The 17,388-nt window shown below is 40.0% G+C and overlaps 2 protein-coding genes across 2 annotated transcripts; one reads left to right on the top strand and one right to left on the bottom strand.

The window, feature by feature from the left end:
* Nucleotides 1–6: 6 nt before the first annotated feature.
* On the top strand, nucleotides 7–2,175 carry LOC112453815 (autophagy protein 5-like). Its single transcript, XM_025014774.1, has 4 exons — nucleotides 7–367; nucleotides 480–685; nucleotides 785–1,107; nucleotides 2,011–2,175. Exons 1-4 carry the CDS (start codon nucleotides 212–214, stop codon nucleotides 2,121–2,123), a joined length of 798 nt encoding a protein of 265 aa, XP_024870542.1. The 5' UTR covers nucleotides 7–211; the 3' UTR covers nucleotides 2,124–2,175.
* Nucleotides 2,176–13,462: 11,287 nt separating this feature from the next.
* Nucleotides 13,463–17,304, bottom strand: LOC112453814. The gene has a single exon (XM_025014772.1). The coding sequence runs from the start codon at nucleotides 16,274–16,276 to the stop codon at nucleotides 13,610–13,612; it is 2,667 nt and encodes an 888-aa protein (XP_024870540.1). The 5' UTR covers nucleotides 16,277–17,304; the 3' UTR covers nucleotides 13,463–13,609.
* Between the last annotated feature and the right edge of the window lie 84 nt (nucleotides 17,305–17,388).

The following is a 17,388-nucleotide window of genomic DNA, read 5'->3' as shown; positions in this document are numbered from 1 at the left end:
GCAGACCAAGCCGCTCAGTAGCAATCGAACGGGATTGGCTTTTACTTTTAGAACCAATCAATCAAGGCAGAGTGTTGATGAGACGAACTCAACAGTTGTGTCTGCTGAACGCGCCCATCCTTCGACGAAAATATAACCTAACTTTCCGACTGTTTGTCATCAAGCTATGTTTTAACAAATGTGTTAGAGTGAGCGCGATATTATTAACGCAATGGCACACGATCGGGAGGTACTACGAGAAATATGGGACGGAAAGGTCCCAGTCTGTTTTACTCTCAACTCGGAGGAAATTTGCGATTTACAAGGGCCTGATCCATTTTACCTGATGGTACCTAGATTAAGTTATTTTCCACTATGTACGGAGAAGGTAAGAGACATAGATCAGAATTCTGTTATTCACATAAAACTCTACGAATGTATGCGCAAATAACTATTGAATAAATCATTTTGTCTGTAATATTGCTTGGATGTTGTTTTAGGTCCGGAAACATTTCATACGGCATACACAAAGCGACAGTAAACAAGAGCATGAGATGTGGCTGGAGTTTAATGGAATGCCGTTAAAGTGGCATTATCCGATTGGCGTTTTACTCGACATTTATTTCAACGACATTCAATTTCCTTGGAACATTGTCGTCCACTTTGATAAGTTTCCGGAGAACGTTCTAATGCACTGTCAAAATAAGTATGTAATAAGTTGTATGCAATTGTTTGTTTAATTGATAGCGCAGTTTATTTAATTGATACAGTTATAGGTGATGTAAATGCAACTGTACAATTTTAGGGAAGTCGTAGAGGCGCATTTCCTCTCTTGTATAAAAGAAGCTGACGTCTTGAAGCATCGAGGCCAAATTGTCTCCAGTATGCAGAAAAAGGACCACACGCAGCTATGGAACGGCATTATGAATGATAAATTCGATCAGTTTTGGTCCGTGAATGGTAGACTCATGGAAGCCAGTACTGAAGAGGGATTTAAATACATACCTTTCCGTTGTTATACGAGTGACGATAAATACATACAGAAACTTGTTAAACCAATGAACGAAGAAGGCCAAAGAAAAACTTTGAAGCATTTGTTAAACGAAGTATTCCCGGATCAAGAAAATGGTACTATTACACGAGTTTCTCTAACAAAGAATATGCCAAAAGTGTCTGAAACTGATTTGATTTTCCTTGAAATATGTTGTAAAAGCGACAGAAATCTAAGAGATACGTATTTTTTTATACGTAGCATACATATTTTGAAATTTAAAGGATGAAACTAAATGTGCCTATCGCACAATACAAAAGGAACAGGGAATAAGACAGGCAACGGAAATTACCACATTTCAACTTACCAGAAACTGTATTAACGCAATGGAATATGACAGGCAATAGGCAATAGAAACAGAATTTCCGACGTATTGGATTTCTGTTCTCTATTACCCATATCTGATTAATTACAGTTTTTCAGTTTTATTATAAGTTGAAATGATATTATTTCTATTGCCTGTACCTTTGTACTGTGTAATAGGCTTAACGCTCATCGATTTTGGACAGTTGTAACATGTCTCTTGGAAATATCATGTATATGAAAGGTACAGGGGAAAAACGATTAAAGTCTTCTGTCGAAATTGATCTGATCATGCTATCTCGTGGCATTTTCAAAGAATTTTCATAAGTCTTGTCTGTTTTGATCAAGAACAGTTAAGGTAAATGGTCATATGTCTGGACATTTTAATCAAAGAATCTCAAAGATAAAAATATTTTTCTTGTACTATATTTTTATCTTTGATTTTAATTCGCGTTATACTTATTAAAAACTAAAATGATAAAGGTGTCCAGATAGGTCTTAAATGTCCCGGCATTGATACATTTACCTTATAATTCATTGGAAATAAGGCTAAAAGATGTATGTACCATGCTGGGGAAAAATCAGAGTTCAATATGGACATTGATTGTTTTTCCCCTGTACCCTTCATACACTTTTATTCATTTCATAAAATTGATACTTATTAAGCGATTTTACAGTTACAGTGTGCACCCATGGCATTGTACCGCCATTAGAGACGCCGCTTCAGTGGATGTCCGAACACTTAAGTTACCCGGATAACTTTCTACATTTAATTGTAGTCACATCATAATGCTTATTGAAGAACAGATTTCAGTATCAGTGATAAAATAATTTTTCTGTGATTACTATGTACATTTTTTTATGTTATTTTATGGTATATTTATTTTATAAAAGTCTCTTCCCATATAAATGCAGCTGTAATAAAATTAATAGCCTACCAAGAACTGTGATGCAAAGGGGAATCGACACCGTAATGTTAACGAAAACTAAGTTTATTGAACAAAAAAATTGTAACATTTTCTACTCGTTAAGTTATCGCGCATCTCTCGCCCGGCTTGCGATATTCTATTGACATTCGTGAAGATAAGGGAGCGTTCTGCGTAATTCCAGAATCCACAGGTTTGCGTACGATAACGGGGTGATTTCCGTTGTTACTGTATTCCATTGTCCTGCGACTGTTTCCAAAACTAAGGTAGCTGGCGATTTTTTTCTTCCTACCTTGTTCCTCCTGCAATTAAAAAAAATTTTTGATCAGAAATTTGTTTCGTTCAAGTTACGTTTATTCAACACTTACGGTCATTTATTTATTTTTCTCACCTTAAATATGGTCATAGCGGTATCTTGGTATCTCCTATGAATCTCTTCCTTGCTCAGGACAATGGTCACTTCTGGAGATACATAACACGCAGTCATTTATATATCCCATGTAATTTTGCACATTTAACGTGTACTTTCTCCCCCAGGACGTTTACATCGCCTCTCTTGCATCTGTAATTACAAATCCGGTTAGCAAGCGGCTCTTTGAATCCGACATTCGTTTACTAAGATATTTTTAACTACGAATATAATTTTAATGAAGGAAAAAAATGTGTAAGTCGGCAGAGATAAATCCAGGGTTTAATATCACGGTGATATAAGAGCGATAGCGATGAAGACAAAACACGAGGAAGAAACTGATGAGGAAAGGAAGATAGAGAGCTCTCGCAGTGATAAAAATATGCATGAGTTAGCGTTAGCTGCTTTCGCAAACGGTGATTTTCTCGCCGCTTTGCGGGAATTACGACGAACGTCGCTCCGCGAGAGACTTCCTTTCCTTTTTCTCCCTTGCCGCGCGACATCGGGAACACGTGTACCGCGAAGACAGGCTTTTTGGAGTGCGCTTTATAATTAGCCACCATTGCGAAAATGAGCATCTCCTCCCGCTCCCGAGCGTTATGCGCCTCTGAAGGTCCCTCAGACCGAATTGCTACTCAAACGTGACGCTCGTTTTCATGTCACGTTGACGGTTGAAGATTATTTCTGTCTCTCTGCATCTCGATTTGTATATCTTCATCTCTCCGTATCGACCTGCGCGATTACGCCATATATCTCAACCCTCAATCGTCATAGTTCAGTTTAACGCGATGACGTCAATCTCGAGCTCAAAAAATCGATATCGCGCCTGTATCAACAAGTTGCAGTGCAATTGCAAGTTCCTTATTAGATATGCTTAATTTACTTTTGTAAAGAAATACCTCTTTGCACGACGTGACGGAAAATGACCCTGATGAAAAAATGTCCTATTCTCTAGGAATTTCTCATATTTTAGATTTATGAAAAATTCTGAAAAAATGTATAAAATTTGTCAGATATTTCAAGAAATAATTAAATGAGGATTTTCGAAATTTTTCAGTGTCTGTAAGAAAATTTCTGACAAATTGCGTGAATTTTCTCGTATTTATTCAGACTTCAAAGATGTGTTGGCAGGAAAAATCTGTAATATCTCATTATTATATCTAAAAAACATTCTAATTTGTATAAAAAGTCGGAAAAATTCCGAGCACACTGAGAAAGTCTTAAAATTGTCAAAAATTCTGAGACATTTTTTCACCAGGGAATATAGTTACCGAGTCCAGAAATGTTCGAGATACATTATTTTGCTTGTCAATAAAGTCGAGAAGTACATCAATCGGAGCGGCGTTAAAGGAAGCTCTAATCCGTCGTTTAAGCTGATAATTTACAATCGAGAAGAGCTAGAGAACGAACACTTTATGTGGGACATAGAAACTTGTAGCCGTGGGGTAATCGCGATCGCTAAAAGATCCACGAGTAATAATAGTATTTGACAAATAGCGCGTTGTTTTACCGGGATCGCTTCACCGGCTACTCCGCGGGGACACGGCGATTTCTCATATTCTGACACACTTCCCTTTTGCCCGGTTCTCTACCTCGGCCACTCGCCTACAAAAGTCAACGGTCCGCACGAGAGGCACGAGGGAATAATCGCCGAAAACTTTTGTCCGCCCCGCTGCACTGTTTGCTGCCCATTCCGCAGCAAACAGAATCGGAGAGTCACGTCGGCTCGGACGACGGCTTTTGGAGCAACGCCAGAGCTCTTTTTCAGCGTGCTTTTATATTTCCGGTCCGAAGAACGAAACGGACCGGCGAGAGGTAGGTATTCCGGGAGCGCGCGGCTGAGTATCTAAATGCTACACGCCACGTTAATTGTATTCCCAGCTTCTCTCTTCGAGACACGTATAACAACAATAGGAAACTCGGGAGACTTAAAACCTTTAGATGCCGTGCGGCTTAAGTACGAGGAAAACAGTTAAGTCTTCTCGAGGGAAAGCAAGGAGATCGGCAACCGTTCGCGATTTGATCTTCATAATATCACACGCTCGGAATGTTGCATTCCATCGGAGTCATTTTTTTTTATCGTGCCACTACACCCTTCCTAATTGCGTTGCACCAGCCGGTGACATTTATTGGCGTTGATTGGCGCGTTGCAACAGTCATGCTTCGATTCAAGGTCCGCTCGGCGCGCACGCGGTGGCCGTAATAAAAACGGATAAATAAATGTTGCTATCGCGATTTAATCGCGAGACTTTGGACAGATTCTCCCAAGGAATGTTGACTTCTCTCTTTAAATGGAGTTTTACGCCGCTAATTAATATATATCAGAACACAATGTGCATTTCTTTATTACATATAATATTTAAATCCAAAGAAATTAAATTAAACGACTAATTTATAATGCGATATATTTATGTCACATATCTTAATTACGACTGTATTTTAATTATATTTAGTTAAGATTTGAATATACGTCCGTTACTATTTTATTAGGCTCCATATGGCTCATTAATTATGTTATTATGTTTATTTATGAGTTCGATTCTTTATGAGCCTCTTGACTTTAATGTATTTTAAATCAAAGAAATTAACTTAGTCCTAGAATGACGATATTTATGTCACATATCTTAACGGTTACGCTGTATTTTAATTATGTTAAATTAAGATTCGAATATGTGTGTTTTACTATTTTATTAGACTCCATGGCTTATTAACTATGTTTATTTATACAAGTTCGATTCTTTGTGAGCCTCTTGACTTCAATTTGCTTTAAATCAGAGAAATTAACTCACGATTAGTCCTGGAATGACGATGGCATTTATAAAAATTTCATGAAAAAAAATTGCGAGCTCTCTACTTTATTACGTGATGAAAACTCCGAGATATAATGTATGAGCTAAAATCAATTGTCCCGCTGACGTTAAAGTAGCGATCTGTGAAACTGGACTTCAGCTTCCGTTCTTTTCGCCGCCTGCACGCGGTAACGATTGGTTAACTCGCTCAGGTGCATTGGCACCAAGTCACTTATTTGCAACACAAAGCGAGAAATTATTGATTATTATATACGCTAACTTCGTACATAAGTTCTTTTTATTATACGTAAATACAAAAATATTTTTCATTAAAGCAATCATTAATCAATGTGCACGGATTCGTTATCGTATTACTAGCATAAAAACTATAATACCTTTACGAATGCAACTTAATAATTAGAAATGACGTTTCTTTAATGTTTCTTTACTTTCTTGCTGGATAATTAGAAAATAAATTCATTAACGTTTTATTACTTTCATGCTGGATAAGTGACATTTAAGATACCAGTTAATCATCATCACCTACTTGGCGGAGAGTCGGCGCGCGGGTATGGAAATGAGTGTGTCATTCAGTCTATATTTTCCTTTCCTTTTAACAGCGAGCGTTTTATTCCCTGTTACCGGACTCGCAACGATAAACATCGACAATAAATCATGCATTTGCATAGCCAGGAATTCACAGGAGTGCGGCGGCATGGCATTCTACAGTCGTTCGCTCGCGAGAGATTTTGAAGTTCCGCGTGACGAAACACAGCTATGATACAAGTTATATATACGCGTGCACATCATAAATCTCTCTCTCTCTCTCTAAAAAAAAAAAAAAAAATTAAAGACTGTTTGCAGAATCAAAGATCACGGAAATCTGTAAGGCGGATTTGCACACGACAGCGTGACTCCGAGAATCGAGAGAAGCAAAACGTGAGCGAGGAGCGTTCTCCAAAAGCCTCTCGTGCGTGCGCAACGTGCACGTGTGCGTGCGTGCGTGCGTGCGTGCGTGCGTACGTGCGTGTGCTATGCCGCCGCGTTACGCGAATTCGAGCGTGCCCGGAGAGCCTTAACGCGCGGAGGCCGCGAGAGCTGCCAATCCAGAGCCGGGCGCGATAACGGAAACAATGCAATCGGTGCATCGGCGCGCGGGGTATCGGTACGCGAGGACCGACATCAAGCCGATGCGTGCGTGAGTCTCCATGACTTGGCTCGCGCTTATCTCCATCGCGCCTCTAATCCGAGCGGCGGGACGAGCGAGAACCGGGGCTCCCGCCCCCTCCCTCTCCTCCCCCCCCCCACCCGTGATATCGAAGCGAGCGAGCGAGAGCGTTCCTCTTCGGGAACGCAGTCTGCAGCGAGCGAGTTGCGCTCCGCGCAGATCGTGCGCGAAATTACGTAAATCGCTAATTGCGAGAGGAGCGCACAGCTCCAGCTTGTCTCTTACTTAAGAACTGACTTCCCCCGCTTGTTTCTCTGCTACCGAGAGCAATTGCGATATCGCCAGAATTTTCTGAAATACGTGACATCCTTTTCGATGATTGAAAAACAAATCGATAATTAAAGATATAAAAATTATGATCTCTCTTTATCGCGCGCAATTAATGTGTGTGATTCTTGATCGGAAAGACGTCACACAAAAAAGATTGGAGAGACGTTTGCAAGAGACAAAATTAATTTAACTGAACAGATTCGCAGATGGCCTCGATACTACGAGATTGAAACTGACGTAATGTTTATCAATATTACGATAAAAGTAATTTCGAGTGCGAAAAGGTTAAAGCGCACGAGAATGGCGTCAAAATTTATAATTCGTAATAATATTACGAAACTTTTCGACGCGTCATTGTTTCGCGATCCAAGCGGAAATGCCGGATCATGGAATCGATGTAACGAGAGAATGGAACTTTTCTCTCACTGCGTCACGCGTAACTATACTGAAATGTACGCGACGGGAAGATAAATGCTTGCGAGGTTTGTAGAATCGCGTGAGACAGAGACCTCGGTGAATCATATCGGTGGAAGAAAGAGACTATTGCGTCAAATGTGCTAATGCAATAGCGCTTTCTTCGAGCCATTCGATAAAATCGTGTCTTTCTAGATAAAAAAAAAAGTACATACGGCTTTTCTCAAAAGAGTCTTAGGGAAGATTAATGCATGTCGCGTACAGATATGATAGATAACGCGCATCCGCCGACGATGTTTAATAATTCAGAAAATGTAACAAAGTAACAACTCACTACTACGAAATTTTTAGAAAATCAAAAACTTGTAGCGTTACTTATTTCACTTTTAGTGATCAATATTACTCAGTTTATATCTACAAAATAATAATCTCGAAACGCGATCAGTTTGATTTATTTTTTCGGGTAAAGTTTGGAAGACCAGCGTATCTTATCGTTCATGTAAAATTATATTTTATTTCAAATTAAATGTCGTATCATCGTGTCGTCGAGATAAGAGTACTGTTTCAATTTACATTTCTCTGCGATGAACAATATTCTACAACTGCGTGAGCAACCTTAAAAAATAAATTTGATGAATAATGGCAATAATAACAGAGAAGGAAAATTCTTTTAAAAAATAATCTCTTATATTTTCTCTCAAATTCGGGAAAGATTCTATATCGTATAAAGCGTGTCAAAACGTTGCGGGTGCCAAAACGGGCAATCTTGGGTTGTTCGGCGCGCTTCATACAATCTCTAGGCATGTGTGTATATGATACAATATTTAATAATACAATAATTCTTGGATTTCTTAACGTACCAAAAAAAAATTCGTAATTTCGATGCCTTTCTCTTGCACTCCTCGGACCCTAAGATCATAACATTTTCACTCTCGTTCTCCGATAATCTACTGTGGACGCTCACATACATACACACACACACTCTCTCTTTCTCTATTTTTCTTCCGTTCGTTTCCTCTCGATAAATCACAATGACGGATGTGGTCGACAAAACTCGATAATATGAGAAAAAAGGCGTGTAATAAAATACAGAATTAACAATATTATTATCGTGAACGTTTGCAACGTGAAAATGCCGATAAACCGTTCGATTCTATGACTTCGCGTTTTTTTTGAGCTGCCGCACGTCGAAGGAACCGCGTGTTTTCTTTCTTTCTTTCTTTTCTCTCTTTCTCTCGACATTGACCACGTACGTGCTACACGCAATAAACGAACGATAATACGTCGATAAGCGATACGCAGCGCCGGATAATCGTGGAGTCTTCGGCCGTGCGAAATTACATCGATTGCGCGCAAAGAGTGTGGACAAGAGAAACTCAACGCGTTTTTACGAAGTATGCGATCGGGAAGGCATAGAAATGACGGAGCACGCAAAATCACGCCAAGTCTACCAAGTCCTGGTTACGGGATCGGTAAATCTTCACGTTGTCGCGATACAATAGAGCAATAAATAAAGAATAGTTTAAATACTGATAATGCGCGTGAGGAGGACACTGGGGTACATTGTTTCCGCACGAAATTCCGTACAAATACAATACAATAAATATGTACGCTTATCGCCGAGTGATACTTGGCGGCGACGCTTTTGGTTCTTGATCCCTCCTCACGCGAGAACCGTAAGGCACGAGCAATTCGAAGGCACCTGATGAATTTAGAGGCGCATTTGTCGTTGTAAGTTGATCGTATCAAAATATAATTTTTGAGATATATAATATATATATATTTTTTAAATATAGATAGATAAATTTATGTGCTTTTTCCCGCGAATATCTTTTTCTCGTATAACATATGATATACATACATATACATGATATATATACAGGGTGATTCAAAAGGTTACGGCCAAACTTGAAGAGCGTATAGAGAGATCAAAATAGAACAATGCATCGTCCAACAGAACACTCTCTCAAATATCCCAGGTATCTCACGTGATTCTTAATAAAACCTTAATAAGAAAAAAATAATAATAAAGCCAGTGGAAGAGTAACAAATTGCGATTATTTCATTGATATATTATCCAATTAAGTTCCAAATATTTAAAGGCCTGTGTACTGACTCAAGATTACTTTGGATAACATAGGTTCTTTTATTTTGACCCCTCTATACGCTCCTTAAGTTTTTTGTCAGTATAATCTTTTGAATTACCCTATATATATGATATATATAAATAATATATATGATATACGATATATATATGTATATTATATATATAAACTTTCTTTGTATAATACACGTACAATGCGAACATTATGCATACAATATATTTACTTGTGTGTTGTACGGACTATAAAACGCGGGGGCTCGCCCACGAGACTCCCCCTTTTATGCACTTAAAAAATATTGCTTGTATACGCTTTATGCCTCTCGTTAACAGACTCTTGTGGGCTGCGGTGTGTACGTGACATACATACTACAACACACAAATACAGACGCATTCGAACACGCATGCACGCACACAAGACGCCATCTCCGATGACAATTTATTTTTTCGCGCGATCGAAAATTCTTCTCGTCAGTCATACCCTTATTATTTGTATAATGTATTATGGCATTATGTAATTTATTATGGCTTACGATTACGCTAAATTTTTTTTATTGTACACTGCCGCCTTGACCATTATTAGCGATCGCGGGCAAGGCATAACACCCATTTCCCTTATTCTAATCTTTCGATCCTCGGACTTGGTTGGCGAATTGTTCTACATTATAAAAATAAGAAAGAGATATATTCCTTTCGCGCACAATAATAAATTAACAAGTTGAAAATTTTTATTGTGCTTTTTGCGAAATACGAAAGATAAAACAAAATTTATATTTCTTTCTCTTTAAACAGAGATAATAAAGGAGATAAATATTTTTGATACACACAATATGATACATTGCTTCATGGGAGTAATTATTACAATTATCTTGTCGTGAATTTATTACTCGTGAGGCGATAAATTAGAGCTCGGTACGAAGCGATCGTGCGGGCAATCGCGTCGGATAATGCCACACCATGAATGAGCTCGATTAAGCGTGAATATTGAAACATTAACGTAACTGCCCTGTCTGCAACAGTGATTTACAAAATTGCCCTTCTTGATGCCCGTCGCCTGGCAACCGCTTGATTGTTTAGAAATTCACTCAGTATCAATTTCCTTGGCTTCGATAATTAAAGTATTAATAATCTCTATAAAGTCAATATCATCATTGTAATTTCTTCTGCTTTTAACATTTACTGTAAGTGCAACGTGATTGTCTTGTAATTTGATCGACTGATACGAAGAAATTGAGGAAAATCCACGTTATACTGTGATCGATATCGTGTTTTTTTCCGGTTTGAGAAAGATATCTCATACAATCTGAAACAAGTTTCCTTACGATCAACTAATGATGATTCACAAAAGTTTCCCTCTGATAATTCGCCAGCAAAGTCAAACATGAAAGAAGTCACTTATCTACTCGAGGATCGTAACGCATCTCGATCTCAGTGCACTGCGAACGAGAGTCCCATTCATACTATACGAAAGACATTTACCTGTAATTGTTACGCCTGTTCAGATGTCCCCCACGACGCAAGAATAAAAAAAAAATAAAACACTCAAAATTAGAAATCTGAAATAACTTTACAAATAAAAAATTTTGAGAACTATAGATAATTAGGTATACAAAGAGAAATGTATATAATGTAATATTAAAAAATTCATTCGTACAAATTAATTGTGCAACATATAAAAAAAATAAAGAAAATTTTACTGTTTAAATATCTTTTCCTTAAACAAAGGTAATTTAGAATACAAAATAAAGTTCAAGAATTAAATATAATTATATTCATTTAAAGACTCGTAAACAGTTTCTCTCTCTTCAAAAAGATAGTTTTTTTTTTTAACAGGGGCATCTCATCATTGATTGTCAGACACTTTAATATTTCAAACAACAGTACTCGTTATTTGTTTATTGTTCATATAATATTTAACGGAGTTAACTTGATACGTCGCTCTCTTTTTGTCTAAATTATTTGATGTCAATTGTCGGTGTTTTACGCAAAGAAAACTTTTATAATTTGAACGTGAGTTTTACATAGATAATATGAATAGCCATCATTATAACAATCACTTCTAACCACTTGATTTATGCTACATATCCTAACTTGATTTACGCTACTAATTCTATTTCAGATGATAATCTACAATATTCAACATTATGATATATATATATATATATATGACAATATATATATGACATACATAATATGCTGAATGGCCTATCGTGCATGAGTTCCGATGCACAACGCCTCGTACGCGTAATTATTATAATTAAAATATGAATATATTACATATAAGGCACGTGATATTTTCTTCAGAATCATTCTTGTGTCTTTTTTAAACCCTTTCGTTTGTTCACCTCGATTTTATCGTCAACTAGCAAATTAATCACCTTCGTTTTGCGTTCGACAAATACGCAATGACTTCCTGTCATTAATATTTGTTTAATCGCACGACATCTTCGTCGTTACCCGGTAAATTAATTCGCAGAGAGGAGGTGCACAACGAGCCAATCCATTCGCGCTTTCTACCGTCTATTATCTTCTAAAAATATTAATAATATATATTAATCTATACTATTACAAGCATATAAATATATACGTCTTCATCATGCATAAAAAATGATTCACATCTTGTCTTTGACCGACAAAAAGAAGGCACGAGAAGTGGTCGTTGCGGAAGTGGCTCATTTCGTTTCGAATTTACATCTTCTCTCTAAATAGTTTTTTACTTTTTCATTTTTTTCAGACGGCATCATACAAAAATAGATTTCTCCCAAATGGAAGAATCGATTAAACTCTAAACGCTTAATAACACTGTATTACTATATTATAATTAATATAATAACATTATAATACATTTACTCCACTGAATGCATCGTAGAAGTCTTTGACGCTACGGGAATTCAATAATGTCCACATTTTTATCAGTTTCTTTATCAGTTTAAAATATTTACATATTTACATATTTACAGAGAGGCAATTTAAGAGAGACCAATAAAAACACGAAAGCAAGAGAGAGACAACGACTAATGACTGTCAAACATATGATAAGGGAGATGATAAAGTTTTATTGTATAATAATGTGGTACGCGTGTGACATATGTGCGCGCGTGGAAGAAATTGTTTGAGCAATTAAGTGGTTTCTGCAGATCGAATGCATATTCACGACCAGTGACGAATGCGATCGCGCCAGCCAGTTCGCGGAAAGCCATGGGTGGCAGTGCTACTGAGAAATCGTGCGATCAACGCCCGTCGGCGGATAGCTTTCCGTAGAAAACAGGCAAAATGAAAGAAACACGACTTGAAAGTGTTACGTTTGTCTGTGTGATGCAATAATGCATCTGTACAGCACAATACGCAATGTCAATATAGAAATAAAAACAAAACTGAAAATTTGCTTAGACAAATGCCAAGAAGCTGAAAAATCTTGCGTACGGAATATCTTGCCTGTTTTTACTTGTCACACATTATGCTGTAAGAATAGATTAATTGCATTTCTTGGCACATCGACTCAACCATTTCTTTCCGCGAACTTTCTTCCGATGCAACGCAACGGCTGCGCTCTCTGACATAATTCTATAATTATAGAATTCGACCTCTAAACGGCCTAGCCGATAACCACCGATCTCTAATCTCCACGATAACGTAGTGGAAAAAGATCCGCTAGGATATCTACAGAATTTTTCGAAAAGAGCGAGAGGATAGTGGAGGGGGGAGAGTCGAGCAGGTCTAGTGATGTTAGAAGAAGACGCCAGTCGAGGACACGACCATGTATAATCTCCTTCTACGCCTCGGGTCGTCCAATGGCCGATTAAGACTTTATCGCGATGTATAGCGCGGCACCGACGATCCGTGGAAATGATAAGTGCTTACGTGGTCTGCTACGTGTAGTAGATCACGCACCAATCGATCTTTCGCCGGCACATTCTCACCCGAGAAACCTGCAAGCCCGATTTTTACACCCCCAAGCTAATTGACTGTAATGCAATCTGATCGTTATCGTGTTTTTTTTTATTTAAAACAATGTATCTATATAGAATGAAATGAGACAAATATGAATATGACTGACGGTCATTATACGAGCCTGTAGTGTTTTTTCCACTGTCAGCAATTGATCATCAACAGTGGGGGGGGGAGGGTCCGACAGGAAGTTATCTGTGGAGTGAGGACACGCTAACAAAGGCACTCGGCAATACTCGATGCCTAAGGCCCAAAAAATTAGATGTCCAAGGAACTTGCAGATTAAGCTTGACACCGTAATTAGGATTTTTTTTCTCGTTAAAATTACAAATTATCTGGCAATTATTATCATTGTTATTGTTGTTGATATTATAATTGCTAATAGGAGATAAGTCGTGCTGGACGGCGCACTTCTTCATAGGTTTACTCACAGGATTATCTAGGTAAGGCTTGAAAGTGATGGCATCAGGATTATTCGAAGTTGATACAGTACTGATTGATTGATCGATCGCTTTTGTCAAACGTTCCGTTCGAGAAAGCTCCCGCGATAATTTCGGTTTTACAAGACAAAGAGGCGTATCTTGAGGTACATCGTATGTGTCGTCCACATCTGAGATCCTTTCGCAGAATCTCTTCGGCGACGACATCGAATCGTAGCAGGAAGCAAACGTACAATGCTGTCTCTTCAGAGGTGAAACTCTTTGCTCGCATCCTTCAGAAAAATTAGAAACCACGGAATTTGCTCTGGACGCATGACAATATGTTTTAATCGAAGGCTCTGCGTAACAGGAGTCTCTTAAAGACAACTCTTGATAAGAAGACGTCGTCGACATTGTAGTATGACTGTCTACGGAGCAAGATAGATTGCTGCAGGCCTCGGAAGATGGTTCTATTACAGTGCAGTGTTGATAATTTATGGGATGTAGAAAAGAAATTAAACCAACGTCGCGATCCAAGTTCTGCGCTGGCAATGGTTCATATGATTCCATCTCAAGTCGGTCACGCAACAACGAAATACAATTCGTAACTCGTAACGAAGCGTAACTCGTCGTCGTCAGATCCAATGGTGAGTCATACTGATGACCACTGTTAGAAGCGACATCCTGGATAGGGCCCAACCGTTGACGCGAATCACCTCGAAGGGCGATCTCGTCCCTGAGATCCGCCTCTTGTTCCAGCCATTTTTGTACCTGACGACGATTTATACCAAATTTTCTCGCGGTAGCTCGTTGATTTTCCTTTACCTCCTCGTCCCGATGGAAAGCATCGAGTACGTCAAGTTTAAAACGCAGGGGAAAAGATCGTCTGCGAGTAAAACTGCCGCATGAATTCGAGCTGTTAATTGAGAGAGGATCCGCCTCGCTATCCGACCAGCTGTTTCTAGATCTTGCAGCGCTAGCAGAATCACGAGGACTCGAAGGCAAGGAGTAACCATTGCGATCGTATATTGCGATCGTAGGGCTTACCGGTCCTAAACTATCTGGCGACGACCCGCCAACAGGTGGTCGTTGATAGTCGACGCACGAAGATGCAGTTACTTCTTCCCCCTCGTCATACGCCTCTTCCTCGCCCAAGTTTACTTCTTCTTTGATCAACGTCCTGCAGTATTCTGCCTCCTCCTGTACTTCTTCCTCTCTCTTCTCTTCGGTATGCTGCGTTGTCTCCTCCGACTCTCTCTTTTGCTCATGCAGGAGCGATAGGATCGGCTTCTCGGAATCTAGCGGACACGTGTGTGCGTGCTCATGCGCGTGCACGTGCAAGTACGGGCTCGTAGGAGCTCGTGAACAATCAACGAAGTGAACGGACGACGAAGAGCCACCGCTATCGGCGCCTCGATGCGATACCTCCGGCGAGAGTGGGGCCCGTGGGCCGCTGGGAGAGCCCGTCGGTTCGTACAGGCCTGACGTCGCCGCTATGTCTGGACTCGCTGGCTCTGTCTTTATCATCGACGGCGCTAGTAGCAGGCTATACGATCTCCCGTCGAATGAATCGACATTCCCATAACTTTGCTCTCGTTGCTGCGGATGATGATTCGGTGAATGATTACGCGCCACATTACTGATATCGTCTATGTTGTATCGATGCTCCTGATGTGGTGAATGGTAACTCGTCAAAGTTTGATATACCTTCACCTCGTTCCTGCCACCGAACGTTGAAGATACTTCCGCATCTCGCTGTCCATCTCCATTTAATACATAATAATTACGATCCTGATCGACTTGCGTGTCTGAGTACCCATGAACATCCGATATGTGAACTCTGTCTTCTTCGAACAAACGAAGACGTTGTTCTGGTGAATATTCTTGATAGCCCACAGATGTTAGATGTAAGGGCAAAACCGTGCTGGTGGTAGTAGTCTGAATGTTATATTGGGGCGAGGAGGGTGCACTGCCATGCGGAGGATGAGAAGGTGGGGGCCCTTGCTGTGTAGTCAGCTCGTCGCCGTGCTGTCTGGCGAGGTTGAGGTTCAAGGCCGGCGTTGCTGGAGTCACGGTATTCCCTGTGGCTTCCGTCACAGTACTTTCCGATTTAGTAACCGGAGGAGAAGCAGTTGCCGACGAAACGGCCCCAGCATTCCCATTTTCTACGCTATTTCTGAGCTGCTCCTCACATTGCAGCCATTTTTGTATTTGACGACGGTGAATATTGTATTTTCTCGCAGTAGCACGCTGATTCTGCCGACAGTCTTTGTCGTGCCTATAGGAATCCAGCACCTTAATTTTAAAGCCTGTTGTAAAGATACGTCTGGTGCCCATAACGCCCACAGATTTTCGCATATTCTGCTGTTGGTGTTGCTGATGCACTGATTGTTGATGCTTCGATTGAATCATTTTCACTGAGTTATCCTCACTGAGCATCTCACTCACGTCATAAGGTTTTATTTATTAATATTACACACACATAACTTTTTCGCACGTGTAGCAATGGCTGTTACGTCGACCACGAGTATAACGACAATGTCGGTAATAGTTACTACAAATTTCGAAACCGGCACTGTCAACGACGCACGAGACTACCTTAACGCTTAACATTGCACGATGCGATCTGACCGTGCGGCGCCGGAGTTCCTTTTAGGTCTTGGATGCCGTAACTAATTTTCATCCCCACCGGCGAGTCTGCCGCTGCTTCTCACTGGTCTTTCCCCTCCGCTCTATCGCCATCTCTCACTCTCTCGTTCCCTCGAGCCTTTCTCCTCGCACTCCCGGCCTCTCCTCTATGTATCCCCACTCGTCACTTCGTTTAGCGCTATCTGCGTTCAACGTATCGCTTACGTCGTTTTCCCTCTTTCTATCTAATGGTCGCCCCCTCGACACATCGTTGCCCCATTCGTACAGCGCGCTAGTCTACCGCCGAAGGCGGCTACCAGTCATTCTTCTTTCTCTATGCCACCAACCTAACCTCCTCTCTTTCTACGGGATCTCTCATCATTCTGCCTCGATCGCCTACCTAACTGCCCGCAGGCACAGACGCCCTCCCCCTCCGCTCCTTTCTCTCTTCCCTTTCACACCTCAGTGCCGTAAAATTCCGCCATTTTGTAGGCTCACTTCCGTTAATGACGCGCGCGGGAAACGTCACGCCGGCGTGACGACGAAGCTCTCGGCGCCATGTTGTCTGCTACAAACGTCTGACTGCCTGCTTGCGTGCCGCTTAGCAGTTCGCCGTGGCAGCCAGCATGGAGCCCCGATTTTTGCTCGCCTTTCTCTTCAAGCTTATCCTGTGTCCGTTCGACTTCTCAAAGCACGAGGTCGGACACGCATGTAACATTCCGAATTTTTTTTTTAATAATTCATTATATGGAATATGTAGTAGCCATTGACTTCAAGAATGAAAACAATATTAACGCATAAAATTGAAACAGATTGCAATCAATTTCAAGATCTATTCCTCGAAAACCTAGATAAAACTATGTAATTTAGATCAGGTCGCAAACGTATGTCGCGATATGAACATTATATATATATATATATAT

Source organism: Temnothorax curvispinosus, unplaced genomic scaffold, assembly GCF_003070985.1.
Source record: "Temnothorax curvispinosus isolate PA1 unplaced genomic scaffold, ASM307098v1 QBEX01004709.1, whole genome shotgun sequence".
Lineage (NCBI taxonomy): Eukaryota > Metazoa > Arthropoda > Insecta > Hymenoptera > Formicidae > Temnothorax > Temnothorax curvispinosus.
This window is presented reverse-complemented; position numbering and strand designations above follow the sequence as displayed.

Coding starts and splice junctions, on each gene's coding strand:
- LOC112453815 (XM_025014774.1), top strand. CDS start 212: ATGGCACACGATCGGGAGGTACTACGAGAAATATGGGACGGAAAGGTC. Junction 368..479: donor TTCCACTATGTACGGAGAAG/GTAAGAGACATA, acceptor ATGTTGTTTTAG/GTCCGGAAACATTTCATACG. Junction 686..784: donor CTAATGCACTGTCAAAATAA/GTATGTAATAAG, acceptor GTACAATTTTAG/GGAAGTCGTAGAGGCGCATT.
- LOC112453814 (XM_025014772.1), bottom strand. CDS start 16,276: ATGCTCAGTGAGGATAACTCAGTGAAAATGATTCAATCGAAGCATCAA.